Here is a 17,038-nt window from a genome sequence, read left to right on the forward strand (position 1 = left end):
CTGAGTGCTTGACTGTGCAACTTTAACGTTCTTGTAATGTGGATTTTTGTATGCAATTATATAATGACAGGGCAGCATATCAAAATGATTCCACCTGTTAGCATAATTACCACTTATTTTACTTCTGATTTTCTGAAGTCTGAGACTTACCCTGATGACATTATATCTGTTGAAGATCCCTCCAGCATTCCCACCATCTCTGTGCTCCCGGATTGTACTTTGCATCTGCATAAAAATATCAAACGGAATTCTCAAACATAAAACTTGACACCTACTAATAAAATTAATGAGCTGGAAAGGGAGTTAATTTAAGCAAGGCCAAAACATGAGGAATGGTGAATATACTTAAAATAAATAGATTATATTGGTTAAGAATGAGCAAAGAAACCCAAAAGTTAAGAGACCTCAAATTCAAATACAGCTATGTTCTTTTATTTGTTAGAGTGCAGAAAGTCCTAGTGGAGCATATTGCTCCAGGATATTGGCTGAGAACAAATCCAATGACCCAACTTGTCAATAAAACTCCAGGTAAGAAAATAAGCACATTGGAATTTACTATCAAAAGTAGACATGGACATTGAATTGCAATAATTCCAATTATAATGTTACAAGAAGCAAGAAAGATTTTATGGAAAGACTATGTTGACATAATAAAGAATGTATAACTAAGGTATATAATCTTCCATTTCTTGGTTTCTGGGGGGATCAATACATTGTGATGTTTGTATATTACTATTACCTGCTATCAAGTACTATAATTTCATCTGCAGGGTAAGTGACTTTTGGTAGACAATTACTCTTTAAGTAACAGCATTTAATAACACCCCAATTAAATATTGTATTTGACTCTGTTGGCAGTTGACCCTGTCTGTTACGCAAGCTATATGAAATCTGTATGAACTCTGGATTTCCAAACTTTTGTCTGTCTAAGCAAGAAGTAGCTTAAACATTTTCAACTTACTTTAAAAACAAAACAAAACAAAAAAACACTAGCACAGCAGAGAAACAGTTACAATCTAGGGCAATGTGAAGTCAGAAAAATCAACATCAACTATACAAATTAAGAGGCAAGAGAGTCCAATACATGTGAACTTTGCAGTCAATATTCTGACTCTCTTGCTAGGGCAGCAAGCTGTTAGGGTGGCTAAGCAGAGTCTTGGCATCAGTATTTCACTGGTGACAAGGTGATAGGACACGATGAGGTTGTCATACCATGCCTTCTAATTAAACTAAGCAAACCATTTGTTAAAATAGCACCCTAAGTCACTGATCCTGCATGTCCTAATGTGATTTCCTACTAACAGAAATGGACAGATCACACACAAAGGTCTAGGGCTCAAGGTCAAAGGTTTTACAATGTAATCTGTTTATTTTTCCATTTAAACAGCTAATACCATAAAGTAGTACACACAAAACCTTCCTCCTCATTTTGATCTGTCATACGAGCCTCTGGAACACTTCTCCAAGAAAATACATTTTGTAAGAGGAATTAATGACCCAGACCCAACAGCATGTTCAGTCGGTGTTTCCAAAAGGCTTCAAGATGCATAAGGAGCTGCCTCTTGAAGCAGCGGATACAAGCCACAGGGAAAGGGATGAAGGAGAGCACAATCCCTTTAGTTCTATTTTAACTTATGTTCCCAAACACCCTAGCTAAAAAATGGGAAAACTGACAACTTTCATGAAGGTAGGTGCAAGCACGTGGCCCTGTGGAGCATACACATCTGGATACCACCTACAGATAAGTGTAAAGCATACAGCAGCCATCCTACCCTATCTAAATTCTTATCCTGGCACTCATCACCTTAGTATCCGACAGGTTTCAGAGTAGCAGCTGTGTTAGTCTGTATCCGCAAAAAGAACAGGAGTACTTGTGGCACCTTAGAGACTAACAAATTTATTTTAGCATGAGCTTTCGTGGGCTACAGCTCACTTCTTCGGATGCACAGAATGGAACACAGACAGGAGATATTTATACATACAGAGAACATGAAAAGGTGGAAGTATGCATACCAACAGGAAGAGTCTAATCAATTGAGATGAGCTATCATCAGCAGGGGGAAAAAAACGTTTTGAAGTGATAATTAAGATGGCCCATAGAAGGTGTGAGGAGAACTTAACATAGGGAAATAGATTCAATTAGTGTAATGACCCAACCATTCCCAGTCTCTGTTTAGGCCACAGTTAATAGTATCTAGTTTGCATATTAATTCGAGTTCAGCAGTTTCTCTTTGGAGTCTGTTTTTGAAGTTTTTTTGTTGCAAAATTGCCACCTTCAAGTCTGTCACTGAGTGGTTAGAGAGGTTGAAGTGTTCTCCCACTGGTTTTTGAATGTTATGATTCCTGATGTCAGATTTGTGTCCATTTATTCTTTTGCGTAGAGACTGTCCGGTTTGGCCAATGTACATGGCAGAGGGGCATTGCTGGCACATGATGGCATATATCATGTTGGTAGACGTGCAGGTGTACGAGCCCCTGATGGCGTGTCTGATGTGATTAGGTCCTATGATGGTGTCACTTGAATGGATATGTGGACAGAGCTGGCATCGGGCTTTGTTGCAAGGATAGGTTCCTGGGTTAGTGTTTATGTTGTATGGTGTGCAGTTGCTGGTGAGTATTTGCTTCAGGTTGGGAGGCTGTCTATAAGCGAGGACTGGCCTGTCTCCCAAGATCTGTGAGAGTGAGGGATCATCTTTAAGGATAGGTTGTAGATCTTTGATGATGCGCTGGAGAGGTTTTAGTTGGGGGCTGTAGGTGATGGCTAGTGGCATTCTGTTATTTTCTTTTTTAGGCCTGTCCTGTAGTAGGTGGCTTCTGGGTACTCTTCTGGCTCTGTCAATCTGTTTTTTCACTTCAGCAGGTGGGTATTGTAGTTTTAAGAATGCTTGATAGAGATCTTGTAGGTGTTTATCTCTGTCTGAGGGATTGGAGCAAATACAGTTGCATCTTAGAGCTTGGCTGTAGACAATGGATCGTGTGGTGTGTCCGGGATGGAAGCTGGAGGCATGTAAGTAAGTATAGCGGTCAGTGGGTTTCTGGTATAGGGTGGTATTTATGTGACCATCGTTTATTAGCACAGTAGTGTCTAGGAAATGGACCGCTTGTGTGGATTGGTCTAGGCTGAGGTTGATGGTGGGATGGAAATTGTTAAAATCATGGTGGAATTCCTCGAGGGCTTCTTTTCCATGAGTCCAGATGATGAAGATGTCATCAATGTAGCGCAAGTAGAGTAGGGGTGTTAGGGAACGAGAGTTAAGGAAGCGTTGTTCTAAGTCAGCCATAAAGATGTTGGCATACTGAGGGGCCATGCGGGTACCCATAGCAGTGCCACTGACTTGAAGATATATATTGTCCCCAAATGTGAAATAGTTGTGGGTGAGGACAAAGTCACAAAGTTCAGCCACCAGGTTAGCCGTGACATTTTCGGGGATACTGTTCCTGAAGGCTTGTAGTCCATCTTCGTGTGGAATGTTGGTGTAGAGGGCTTCCACATCCATAGTGGCCAGAATGGTGTTTTCTGGAAGATCCCCGATGGACTGTAGTTTCCTCAGGAAGTCAGTGGTGTCTCGAAGATAGCTGGGAGTGCTGGTAGCATAGGGCCTGAGGAGGGAGTCCACATAGCCAGACAATCCTGCTGTTAAAGTGCCAATGCTTGAGATGATGGGGCATCCAGGATTTCCAGGTTTATGGATCTTGGGTAGAAAATAGAATACACCTGGTCGGGGTTCTAGGCATGTGTCTGTATAGATCTGTTCCTGTGCTTTCTCAGGGAGTTTTTTGAGCAGATGGTGTAGTTTATTTTGGTAATCATCAGTGGGATCAGAGGGTAATGGCTTGTAGAATGTGGAGTTAGAGAGCTGCCTAGCAGCCTCTTGTTCATATTCCGACCTATTCATGATGACGACAGCACCTCCTTTGTCAGCCTGTTTGATTACGTCGTCAGAGTTGTTCTTGAGGCTGTTGATGGCATTGTGTTCAGCACGGCTTAAGTTATGGGGCAAGTGATGTTGCTTTTCCACAATTTCAGCCCGTGCACGGTAACGGAAGCAATCTATGTAGAAGTCCAGTCTGTTGTTTCGACCCTCAGGAGGAGTCCATGCAGAATCCTTTTTATTATAGCGTTGGTAGGAAGGATTCTGTGGGTTAGTATGTAGTTCAGAGGTGTGTTGGAAGTATTCTTTGAGTCGGAGACGGCGAAAGTAGGATTCTAGGTCACTGCAGAACTGTATCATATTTGTGGATCTGGAAGGACAAAAGGAGAGGCCCTGAGATAGGACAGATTCTTCTGCTGGGCTAAGAGAATAGCTGGAAAGATTAACAATATTGTTGGGTGGGTTAAGGGAGCTACTGTTGTGGCTCCTTGTGCCATGTAGCAGTTTAGACAGTTTAGTGTCCTTTTTCTTTTGTAGAGAAGCAAAGTTTGTGTTGTAAATGGCTTGTCTAGTTTTTGTAAAGTTTGTCCATGAGGAAGTTTGTGTAGAAGGTTGGTTTTTCATCAGAATATCTAGTTTTGAGAGTTCAGTCTTAATCTTCCCCTGTTTGCTGTATAGGATGTTGATCAGGTGGTTTCGCAGTTTCTTTGAGAGTGTGTGGCACAATCTGTCAGCATAGTCTGTGTGGTATGTAGACTGTAATGGATTTTTTACCTTTAGTCCTTTTGGTATGATGTCCATCTGTTTGCATTTGGAAAGGAAGATGATGTCTGTCTGTATCTGTACGAGTTTTTTCATGAAGTTGATGGATTTCCACTCCATACGGCTAAATGCAGTGCCTTGCATAATGACAGGTTTCAGAGTAGCAGCCGTGTTAGTCTGTATCCGCAAAAAGAACAGGAGTACTCGTGGCACCTTAAAGACTAACAAATTTATTTTAGCATGAGCTTTTGTGGGCTACAGCTCACTTCTTCGGATGCATAGAATGGAACACACAGACAGGAGATATTTATACATACAGAGAACATGAAAAGGTGGAAGTATGCATACCAACATACTTAGTATCTTTCTTAGTATTTCTTAGTATCCGAGTGTCTCTATGGAGAAGAAAAAAAACAATGAGGAGTCCTTGTGGCACCTTGGAGATTAACACATTAATTTGGGGATAAGCTTTCATGGGCTAGAACCCACTTCATCGGATGTATGGCGTGGAAAATACAGGAGCAGGTATAAATACATGAAAAAATGAGAGTTACCTTATCAAGTGTGAGGTCAGTCTATTGAGACAATTCAATTAACATTTGGATACCAAGGGAGGAAAAATAACTTGTAGTTGTAATGAGAGTGGCACATTTCAAACAGTTGATGAGAAGGTGTGAGTGACCGTATGGGGAAATTAGTATGGGGGAAATCAAGTTTAGGTTTTGTAATGTCCCAACCACTCCTAGTTTTTATTCAGGCCTAATTTGATGGTGTCCAGTTTACAAATTAATTCCAGTTCTGCAGTTTCACATTGGAGTCTGTTTTTGAAGTTTTTTTGTTGAAGAATTGCCACTTTTAGGTCTGTTATTGAGTGACCAGGGAGATAGGACAGTTACCTGTTCCGTAACTGGCATTCTTCGAGAAATGTTGCTCCTGTCTATTCCACAATAGGTGTGTGCGCTAGCCACGTGCACCAGTGCCGGAAATTTTTCCCTTAGCAGTTACCGTACTGGGGGAGCACCGCGGCGATCCCTGGAGTAGCGCCTGAATATTGCGCTATAAGGGGAGCCACGGGCTCCCCCACCCTTGGTTCCTTCTTGCCGGACAACTCTGACAGAGGGGAAGGAGGTAGGGATGTGGAATAGACAGGAGCAACACATCTCGAAGAACGCCAGTTACGGAACAGGTAACTGTCCTTTCTTCTTCGAGTGAAATGTCCTTCACAGCATGCATCGCCTCCGGCGTTGACGGCATCCGTTCGGTGGGGATACCTGGGCCGACGGTACAGGGCTGCTGCACTGGGCAGCACAGTAGGGGGAGAAGTTGACCAGCCCTCTGTGGAGAAAGAAGTTGCTCGGGACTATTTAGAAAAACTGGATAACATAAGTCCATGGGGCCGGATGCTGCATCCGAAGGTGCTAAAGGAGTTGGCGGATTTGATTGCAGAGCCATTGGCCATTATCTTTGAAAACTCATGGCGAACGGGGGAGGTCCTGGATGACTGGAAAAAGGCTACCGTAGTGACCATCTTTAAGAAAAGGAAGGAGGAGGATCCGGGGAACTACAGGCTAGTCAGCCTCCCGTCAGTCCCGGGAAAAATCATGGAGCGGGTCCTCCAGGAATCAATTCTGACACACCTGGAGGAGAGGAAAGTGATCAGGAACAGTCAGCATGGATTCACCAAGGGCAAGTCATGCCTGACTAATCTAATTGCCTTCTATGAGGAGATAACTGGGTCTGTGGATGAGAGGAAAGCAGTGGATGTGTTATTCCTTGACTTTAGCAAAGCTTTTGATACGGTCTCCCACAGTATTCTTGCCAGCAAGTTAAAGAAGTATGGGCTGGATGAATAGACTATAAGGTGGATAGAAAGCTGGCTAGCTCGTCGGGCTCAACGGGTAGTGATCAATGGTTCCATGTCTAGTTGGCAGCTGGTTTCAAGCGGAGTGCCCCTGGGGTCGGTCCTAGGGCCAGTTTTGTTCAATATCTTCATTAATGAGCTGGAGGATGGCATGGACTGCACCCTCAGCAAGTTTGCAGTTGACACTAAACTGGGAGGAGTGGTAGATACGCTGGAGGGTAGGGATAGGATACAGAGAGACCTAAACAAATTAGAGGATTGGGCCAAAAGAAATCTGATGAGATTCAACACGTCCAGAGTCCTGCACTTACGATGGAAGAATCCCATGCACTGCTACAGACTAAGGACCAAGTGGCTAGGCAGCAATTCTGCAGAAAAGGACCTAGGAGTTACAGTGGATGAGAAGCTGGATATGAGTCAACAGTGTGCCCTTGTTGCCAAAAAGGCTAACGGCATTTTAGGCTGCATAAGTAGGGGCATTGCCAGCAGATCGAGGGATGTGATCATTCCCCTCTATTCGACATTGGTGAGGCCCATCTGGAGTACTGTGTCCAGTTTTGGGCCCCACACTACAAGAAGGATGTGGAAAAATTGGAAAGAGTCCAGCGGAGGGCAACAAAAATGATTAGGGGGCTGGAGCCCATGACTTATGAGGAGAGGCTGAGGGAACTGGGATTGTTTAGTCTGCAGAAGAGAAGAATGAGGGGGGATTTGATAGCTGCTTTCAACTACCTGAAAGGGGGTTCCAAAGAGGATGGCTCTAGACCAGGGGTTGGCAACCTTTCAGAAGTGGTGTGCCAAGTCTTCATTTATTCACTCCGAATTAAGGTTTTGCATGCCAGTAATAGCGTTTTTAGAAGGTCTCATAAGTCTGTAACATATAACTAAACTATTGTTGTATGTCAAGTAAATAAGGTTTTTAAAATGTTTAAGAAGTTTCACTTAAAATTAAATTAAAATGCAGAGCCCCCCAGACTGGTGGCCAGGACCCAGGCATTGTGAGTGCCACTGAAAATCAGCTCCTGTGCCACCTTTGGCATGCGTGCCATAGGTTGCCTACCCCTGCTCTAAACTGTTCTCAGTGGTACCAGATGACAGAACAAGGAGTAATGGTCTCAAGTTGCAGTGGGGGAGGTTTAGGTTGGATATTAGGAAAAACTTTTTCACTCAGAGAGTGATGAAGCACTGGAATGGGTTCCCTAGGGAGGTGGTGGAATCTCCTTCCTTAGAGGTTTTTAAGGTCAGGCTTGACAAAGCCCTGACTGGGATGATTTAGTTGGGAATTGGGGGAAGCATGAGCAGGGGGTTGGACTAGATGACCTACTGAGGTCCCTTCCAACCCTGATATTCTATGATCGTTGCGAGGCTGGGCCCTTCCCTTGCTTTCTGGGGGGAGAGCGGCGCCAACTGGTCGAAGGGGCCTCACTATGTGCCGACGACGCGGCGGCTGGCGCTGAGTCCGATCTGCGTACCGGCATTGGGGTCAGCGCTGACTCCATCAGGAGAGTTCAAAGTCTAAAGTCTCTCTCCTTTTTTGGTCCTTGGCTTGAACGACCTGCAGATCTTGCAACGGTCGCTGACACGAGTCTCACCCAGGCAGCGAAGACACTCAGCATGAGGGTCACTCCTGGGCATGGAACGGTGACAGGAGTTGCATGACTTGAAGCCTGGGGCACGGGGCATGCCCCGAGCCCACTCTAACAACTGGAGATCGATCCACAAATGGTACCACTAAGGTCGAGAAGAAGAGCTGCAGCAGACCTGGAGCACTAAAGTTCCGACTACCTTCACCGGCGGCAAGAAGGAACTGAGGGTGGGGGGAACCCGTGGCTCCCCTTACAGCACGATATTCAGGCGCTACTCCAGGGGTCGCCATGGTGCTCCCCCAGTACGGGTACTGGTAAGGGAAAAACTTCCGGCACCGGTGCACATGGCGAGCTCACACACCTACTGTGGAATACACAGGAGCAATCTCTCGAAGAAGAATGAAGTGTTCTCCCTACTGGATTTTGAATGTTATAATTCCTGATGTCAGATTTGTGTCCATTTATTCTTTTGCATAGAGACTGTCCTGTTTTGGCCAATGTACATGGCAGAGGGGCATTGCTGGCACATGATATATGCCATTATATGGCTGGGTCATTACAAAACCTAAACCTAATTTCCCCCATACTAAATTTCCCGCTATGGTCACTCACACCTTCTCGTCAACTGTTTGAAATGGGCCACTTTCATTACAACTACAAAAGTTATTTTTTCTCCCTTGGTATCCTACTGTTAATTGAATTGTCTCGTTAGACTGACCTCACACTTGATAAAGTAACTCCCATCTTTTCATGTATTTATACCTGCTCCTGTATTTTCCACTCCATGCATCTGATGAAGTGGGTTCTAGCCCATGAAAGCTTATCCCCAGATAAATTTGTTAGTCTCTAAGGTGCCACAAGGACTGAAACGACGAAAGCAGCTGCAGCTCTCTGTGCACCACTGTCCCCATCAGCAGAAGAGTGTGTGTATGGCCCCACCCTGCACTTGTCTCTCTTGGGGCAAGAGGCAATACCATGTTAAGGGGACCATGGGGCTGTTGTGTGACCTGTCCTACTCCCAACGATGACCCAGGACTCTGGGGAGACACTGTTATCCAGCCTCCACCCACAGTTACTCTCCGCTCATTTTTGGGGAGCTGCAGGATTGACTGCTGTCTTTGGGGGTGAGGTGATGCTGATGCCTGGTCTGTCCCCATGGAGCTGTGGGGGCTTGGTTCTTTCCCTCCACACTACAGAGGACCTTGATGTTGCTCCGCTTGCCAAAAGAGATTGCATAAAACGGCCCTTTCCTACTGCTCCGTGAGTGCCCTGGGGTCAGATCTTTTTTATTCCCGTTAACTGCTTTGGTGCTGCAGGTGCTCTACTAAAGGCAGTGAGGGTTGCAGAAGTATCACCGAGGCCATAATCTGGAAAAATGTGACTAGCCCAGGTGTATCTAGGTGTTGAATTGGGCCTGAAGAGGATGTGTAAGAGGAAAAGAATCTAGGCTGACCTTCAGTTCCTAGGCTGAGTTTGAAGACCTGGCAATCAGGGATGACATCTGATCTGTAATCACTGGATGGCAGTAATGTGGAACCCACCAATGCTATTTTGAGAGGATCACTTTGCAGTGTAGAACTATACTGACTTCCAAGACAGACATTAAGCAGCAAACACAAGCCAATTTTTAAAACAAAAATATTTGTATTTATAATACCTCCTCTTCTACTGATTGATATTCCTTATCATCGGGAGCAAGATCTAGGAGGATAGTCCCTTGGCTCACACAGTGAAAAGTCAAATAAGGACTGGTGCCTGCAAAAGGGAAGAATTTAAGAAGTAAAACTCAATGGTAGGAAACAATACCAGCTGTATTTTTACCCAGCCTTACTATTACTACTTGTTAAATAACCACAGAGCAGAAGCAAGTGCAATACAGGAAGCAAACAAAGGAAATACAACCTAAATTAGATCAAATGCTGAAAAGCAGCAGGCATTAAAATAGAATAAAATATTAAAAGAATAAAATTTAGGTGGGAGATGAACTTAACTAGAAATTTCTGCTTTCAAGTGAAGCAGCTGAAGCCTGTGTGATAGAGACAATTCCAACAGTTTGCAATTACAATGTGATCCATTCAGGAATTAGTTATTAGTAACTAAAAGTTGTGTGTGTTAATCTTGGAACAAACCATTGCACCAGCCTGTGACTGGCCCTTACGTAGGTACACAAAGAGCTGCTCCTGCTTTATGCACTTCATGCTGGAGCCTGCCAGAATGATGGCCTTGTGCTAAGAGCAGCCTAGGGGTTCCTCCCCTCCATGTACCTCCTGGGGTGTGCATCAGTGATGAGCTGCCAAAATATTAACAACCGGTTCCCTCCTCCTCACCCCACAAGGGGGCCGTGCCCCCCCCGGGACTCCTGCCCCATCCAACCCCCCACGTTCCTTGACAGCCCCCCCCAAGACCCCTGCCCCATCCACCCCCCTTTCCTGTTCCCTGACTGCCCCCTGCCACCCCATCTAACCCCTCCTCTCATTCCTGATGGCACCCCGGGACCCCTACCCCATCCAACCACCCCTTCTCTGTCCCCTGACTGCCCCCCACTGCCCCATCCAACCCCTGCTCCTTCCTGACTGTCCCCCTGGGACCCTTGCCCCCCTTCAATCCCCCTGTTCCCTGCCCTCTGACTGCCCCGACACTAATCCACCCTCCCAACTCCCCTGCCCTCTATCCAACACCCCCTCCCTGCCCCCTTACCGCACTGCCTGGAGGTGGGGGCCGGCCCGGGAGCCGGAGCGGAGCCACGCCAGGCTGGGCCGGAGCCGTGCGGCCGGACCTGGGCCCGGGAGCTGGGCTGGAGATGCGCCGCCCGGCCGGGCCAGGGCCAGACCCGGGCCCGGGCCGGAGCCGCGCCGCCCAGCGGGCCACAGTTGGAGCTGGGGCTGGGCCAGACACGTGCTGGCCAGGGTCAGGAGCCAGGCCGGAGCCGTGCGGCCCCTGGAGCCCTCCTCGCGCCCCCGACCCCCTGCCCCAGCTCACCTGCGGGAAGCCGCTGCTTCCTTCTCAGCCCTCCCAGGCTTCCCGCGCGAACAGCTGATTTGCGGGAAGCCGGGGAGGGGGAGGAGAAGCCAGGGGAGCGTTCAGGGGAGGAGGCAGAGGCCGAATGAGGTGAGCTGGGGCAGGGGGAAGGGCAGGGCGCTGCTGGAGCTTTTGTTAAATTTTAAAACCGTTTTCAAAACAGTTGTCCCTCGCGGGACAATCGGTTCTAAAAGGGCTTCTAAATTTAACAACCAGCTCCAGCTCACCACTGGTGTGCATTCCCCAGCTGGGGTGGAGAGGAGACAAGACAATGGCTCCACCCCATCTTTGCACCACTGCACTGAAAGATTCCTTCATCTCCAGCAATTTTATTTCCGCTGCCTAGCCAGAATTTGGTTCAATGCTGCAAGCAGGAATGCATCTAACCACACCTAGACTCTTTAAAGTCATGGTCTAAGACGGGGGATGGTCTAAGAGCATTGCTTTTACAAGGCAGTTGCTGAAAGCCTGCTGAAAATTATTTCAGACAGATCCAGGTGTATATAACTCAAAGATAACAGGTATGGCTGGCTGTTTTGATATATTTACCTTGCTGACCTCCAAGAAGTCTCTCTACACCTTTTATTAGTTTGTGACGATGTCCGTATGCGTTAATGCCAATTTCTTTTAACTCTTCATGCCCCATGTCTGCCAATACATCAAGAGTTATCTGAAAAGAGAAACAATAACAAAAATTAGTAGCCAAGTCTTCATTACCGCCTAAGGAAAAAATGAAAGTCCCATTGTTACAGAAATTATACTGTGCTTACACAGCATTCATGCTAGGAGTAGAATCCCTCAGTTTATGTATTTTAATTTTATGTTGACAGTCCTACAATCTAATAGACTGCCACCTTCCTGTCTGAGGCTGGCCCAGGTAAATATCACAGGCTCTCTCCCCATCATGAGACAGCAGAGAGCTGCTCTATGCTGGCTGCTGCAGAATGTGTGTAAATAACACAGAACATACCTCTCTCTTCCAAAAACTAACAGGGAGAGCATGACAGTTCAAAAGTAAGCTATTTAATTTCTCATCCATCTCCCTTCATGGTAAGACTCCACACGAAACTGGGAATAATTTCTAACCATTTAATGAATGCACTGAAACAATAGTCAAATATTACTAGGAAAATAATTTAGTCTGGATCTGATATTGCTAAAGGAATAATAAAAGGCTTAATTTAAAACTGATAGGAGACTTCAAGTGTGCCTGTGGGATTTAGACGCATATGCCCCACTGAAAATCAGTGGGACTTGCGTTCCTCTGTCCTTTAGGTGCATTGTAACTCTTTCCCTTCAGTGACAGGCCTTACTGATATTGGATTTTTTAAAATAATTTCCTGTACTGAAGTATCATTGATGGAGCTCCACTGGTGGTAACACATCAAGAATGACTGTACACAGGTGGTTAGTCATTGTATTATCTAGAACTGCTCTGGGGAGGGTTACATGGCACTCTGGCTAACACACCAGTATATTATTTACACTAACACACCCACCATTGCTAGCACTGGGGGAGCTGCACAATTGATAGCAGAAATAGTAAGAAAAAAATCCCAGACAACAGCTTTCCTGTCAAGATTATCAAGGGGTCAGGATTACTAATGTGGTGCTGTACATCAGCACTATAAACATAGCAACAGTTTAAAGCACACTGTAGCAAGATTTTACATTTTTGCACAAATATCTATAAATGTATTTCCACCACATACAACATGGAAATAAAAGTTCGGTATCATTTTAGCCTGATAATTTCCCATTCTTTTGCTGTTATGTCCTTATTAAAATGTGTAACACATCCTACATTGATGCCATTACACATTTTCTAAAACATTCACTTTGTGTTTATGTGGTGCGTGTGTGTCTCCAAACATGATTTGGCTATGTTAAATCATGCTTAAGTAACCTAAGGTTCTTAGAAATAATGACTGTCATGATGACAGATCAGGACTATTCACTGGCTGTAATATATTAAGACTCCTCAAAGCATTTGACAAGGCTGCATTTCAAGGTCATAGAGATTACGGGCTAACGCAGGAAGTAATAAAATAGGATGTCAAATAAGATGTGAAACAGAAAATTCATTTAAGAGCAGGACATAAAGGGCGGTCCAGACACAAACTTTTCATATTGTATAGAAATTCTATGCACAGGTTATCTTTTGGACCTTAGAGATACAGAAAGATTTCATTTAGGAGAGGCATTCAAATACATCTGCTCCCAAACGTATACATTACAGTAGAACTGGAGGCTTAGTAATCAATGGGAAACCATGCAACTAGATTCAAAAGGAGCTAGAGAGTTAGGATGACCGGCTCTGTAAGTAGCAAACAAAGTCCACTGTAAACAAAGATAATATGCTTAATCCAGGAGAGAGGGACTCAACCAAGGGATATGCGATAAACAGGACATCCAACATATTGATCAGGCAAAAGATATGAAGGTTACTATGAAAGTCATTGAAAAAATTCATCAAGTACAGAGCAGCACTACAAAAGACTGCAAAAGATACTACTTTACTGCTAGAGGACTAGGATTAATGTCAGGGGAAATCCAAAATGAAAAACTGTCCCTCCCTGGTACCTGTATCACAGGAGGGCTGTTTCCTTGCAGAGATTGTAGTGTATGGGAAACAGAGACAGTTCCAGACATCAAGCATCAAAATAATATGGAATGATGATGAAGATGTACTCATTGTCTTTGGAAGGACAACAGCATGAGATGAATTAACAAGTTTTCAAACTGATGAAAGAGACGAGTAAAGCTGATTTGCATTTTTAAAACCCTCACTAATGGAGGAAAATTGTAGAGATAACCTATAAGTAGGACTGTCAAACAGTGAAAAAAATTAACTGCGATTAATCGTGCTGCTAAACAATAATAGAATACCATTTATTTCAATATTTTTGGATGTTTTCTACATTTTCAAATATATTGATCTCAATTACAACACAGAATACAAAGTGCACAGTGCTCACCTTGTATTTATTTTATTACAAATATTTGCACTGTAAAAAAGAAATAGTATTTTTCAATTCCCTCATTACAATTACTGTAGTGCAATCTCTATCATGAAAGCTGAACTTAAAAATGTACAACTATGTACAAAAAAATAACTGCATTCAAAAATAAAACACTGTAAAACTTTAGAGCCTACAAGTCCACTCAGTCCTAAACTTTCGTGCTTCAACCCCCATTCCAGAGGACATGCTGGTGATGGGTTCTGCTTGATAACGATCAAAGGCAGTGCAGACTGATGCACTTTCATTTCCATTATTTGAGTCAGATGCCACCAAGAGAAGGTTGATTTTCTTTATAGGTGGTTTGGGTTCTGTAGTTGCTCTTCTAAGACTTCCGAAAGCATGCTCCACACCTCGTCCCCGCTCAGATTTTGGAAGGCACTTCAGATTCTTAAACCTTGGATGGAGTGCTGTAGCTATCTTTAGAAATCTCATATTGATACCTTCTTTGCATTTTGTCAAATCTGCAGTGAAAGTGTTCTTAAAACGAGCAATATATGCTGGGTCGGTATCCGAGACTGCTATAACATGAAATATATGGCAGAATGCAGGCACAACAGAGCAGGAGACACACATCTCTCCCACAAGGAGTTCAGTCAGAAATTTAATTAACTTTTTTTTTTTTTTTTAAAACGAGCAGCATCAGCATGAAAACGTTCTCTGGAATGGTGGCCGCAGCATGAAGGGGCATACGAATGTTTAGCATATCTGGCACATAAATATCTTGCAATGCCATGATCTTGCAATGCCATGATACATTGCTACAAAAGTGCCATGTGAACGTTTGTTCTCACTTTCAGGTGACATTGTAAATAAGAAGCGGGCAGCATTATCTCCCGTAAATGTAAACAAACTTGTTTGTCTTAGCAATTGGCTGAACAAGAAGTAGGACTAAGTGCACTTGTAGGCTCTAAAGTTTCAATTTTGTTTTTGTTTTTGAGTGCAGTTATGTAACAAAAAACCCCTCTACATTTGTAAGTTGCACTTTCAGGACAGAAATTGCACCACAGTACTTGAATGAGGTAAACTGAAAAATACTATTTTATTTATCTTTTTTACAGTGAAAATATTTGAAACAAAAGTAATATAAAGTGAGCACTGTACACTTCGCATTATGTGTTGAATCAAAATCAACATATTTGAAAATGTAGAAAAATATCCAAAAATATTTAACACATTTCAATTGGTATTCTATTGTTTAACAGTGTGATTAAAACTGCAATTAATCGCGATTCATTTTTTAAATTGAGATTATTTTTTTTGAGTTAATCAAGTGAGTTAACTGCAATTAATCGACAGCCTTACCTAGAAGATAAGGCTCTAAAGTAGAACTCTTCAGTGCAAGAGGAAGGTTTTTTAAACAGGAAAAATGAGTTTAAGCAACACTTAGAGATTTGTTTCTAGAGGGACATGACTAAAAGAAACAATCCAAAATTAGATTAAGATAACCAAGGAGAGCAGAAATATTTGGATAGAAAGGTTTTTCCTGGTTCCAGAAAGCCAATATTTCAATTTCTCTGATGAACACAAACTTCTATTAAATATAGGAAAAGCACACTTCTCCTAGGTAAAAAGAAAAAGGGTACCCAAGAAATATTACAATTCATGCTGAAGGGGAGACGAGGTATACATCATGTAAATGAAGATTAAAGAAAAACTGTCATATCTACAGGAACTGGGAAGCAAAGGACAACTCTTAACACTTCATACAATAGTCTGGAGATTTTTCATAACCAACACATTATGTTTAAAGTGTTTGTTCCCTGACTTACTGCTATGTCTGTATGAAATTGTAGTTTGTACTGACTTCGCTAGTACTTTAATGTAGCCTGTTGTAAAACTAGGCAAATATATTGATGAGTTGATGGACCCCATGGAAGACTTAATATGTCTTATTCCCCTTGCTTCACATTATATGTTTGTCCAAGAAGCTGTTCAGAAAAAGAATGAACAAGTACATTCAAATGCTATTCTCTTCCAAAAACTGACCATAAACACGGTAACTTCTTACAATACATTTTGCACATCCAGTGCTACTGCTGAGTTTAGTAACATACTTTTTTCCTACTATTTACTCTTTAGCCCTAGACACCCAAAACAGCTAAGATTATAGTCTTGTTTGCAGTAGGAAACTATTTTCTGAAATTCTCTAGTGTAGACAAGGCCCGGGTAAAGTAGTTTCTCTTCCGCCTAGTCCATCAACGGCATTGTTTACTAAGTTCTAATCACTTTCACTTTAATAACTCTGTTCAATTCAACAGGCTTCCACAGGCATCATAGAATTGTAGGACTGGAAGGGACCTTGAGAGGTCATAGTCCTGTCCCCTGCACTCATGCCAAGAGCGAATATTATCTAGACCAGCGGTTCTCCACCAGGGATATGTGTACCCCTGGGGGTACACAGGTCTTCCATGGGGTCCATCAACTCATCAATATATTTGCCTAGTTTTACAACAGGCTACATTAAAGTACTAGCGAAGTCAGTACAAACTACAATTTCATACAGACAATGACTTGTTTATACTGCTCTATATACTATATCAGTGTTTCTCAACCTGGGGGTGGCGATTCATTTTATAATTATATGGTAACAATGAGAAAGTAAGCAATTTGCCTGTAACAGTATGCTGTGATACTTTTGTATTTTTATGTCTGATTTTGTAAGCAAGTAGTTTTTAAGTGAGGTGAAACTTGGCGTACGCAAGACAAATCTGCCTCCTGAAAGGGGTACAGTAGTCTGGGAAGGTTGAGAACCACTGATCCATACCATCCCTGACAAGTCTAACCTGATTTTAAAAATCTCCAATGATGGAGATTCCACAACCTCTTTAGGCAATTTATTCCACTGCTTAACCACCCTGACAGGAAGTTTTTCCTAATGTTCAACCTAAACATTAGGTTGCTGCAATTTAAGCCCAT

General features: G+C 43.4%; 1 protein-coding gene across 1 annotated transcript in view; it reads right to left on the bottom strand.

Annotated features, from left to right (window-relative positions):
- TNKS (tankyrase) overlaps positions 1-17,038 on the bottom strand; it is a 323,782-nt gene that overhangs the window by 18,347 nt on the left and 288,397 nt on the right. Inside the window, exons 21-23 of the mRNA XM_045018479.1 lie at positions 11,649-11,769; positions 9,739-9,836; positions 151-225 (exon numbers count right to left, since the gene is read on the bottom strand). Coding sequence (XP_044874414.1) covers positions 151-225; positions 9,739-9,836; positions 11,649-11,769 — 294 coding nt within the window. The remainder of the gene's footprint in view (positions 1-150; positions 226-9,738; positions 9,837-11,648; positions 11,770-17,038) is intronic.

This window comes from Mauremys mutica, chromosome 5 (assembly GCF_020497125.1).
Source record: "Mauremys mutica isolate MM-2020 ecotype Southern chromosome 5, ASM2049712v1, whole genome shotgun sequence".
Taxonomy (NCBI): Eukaryota; Metazoa; Chordata; order Testudines; family Geoemydidae; genus Mauremys; species Mauremys mutica.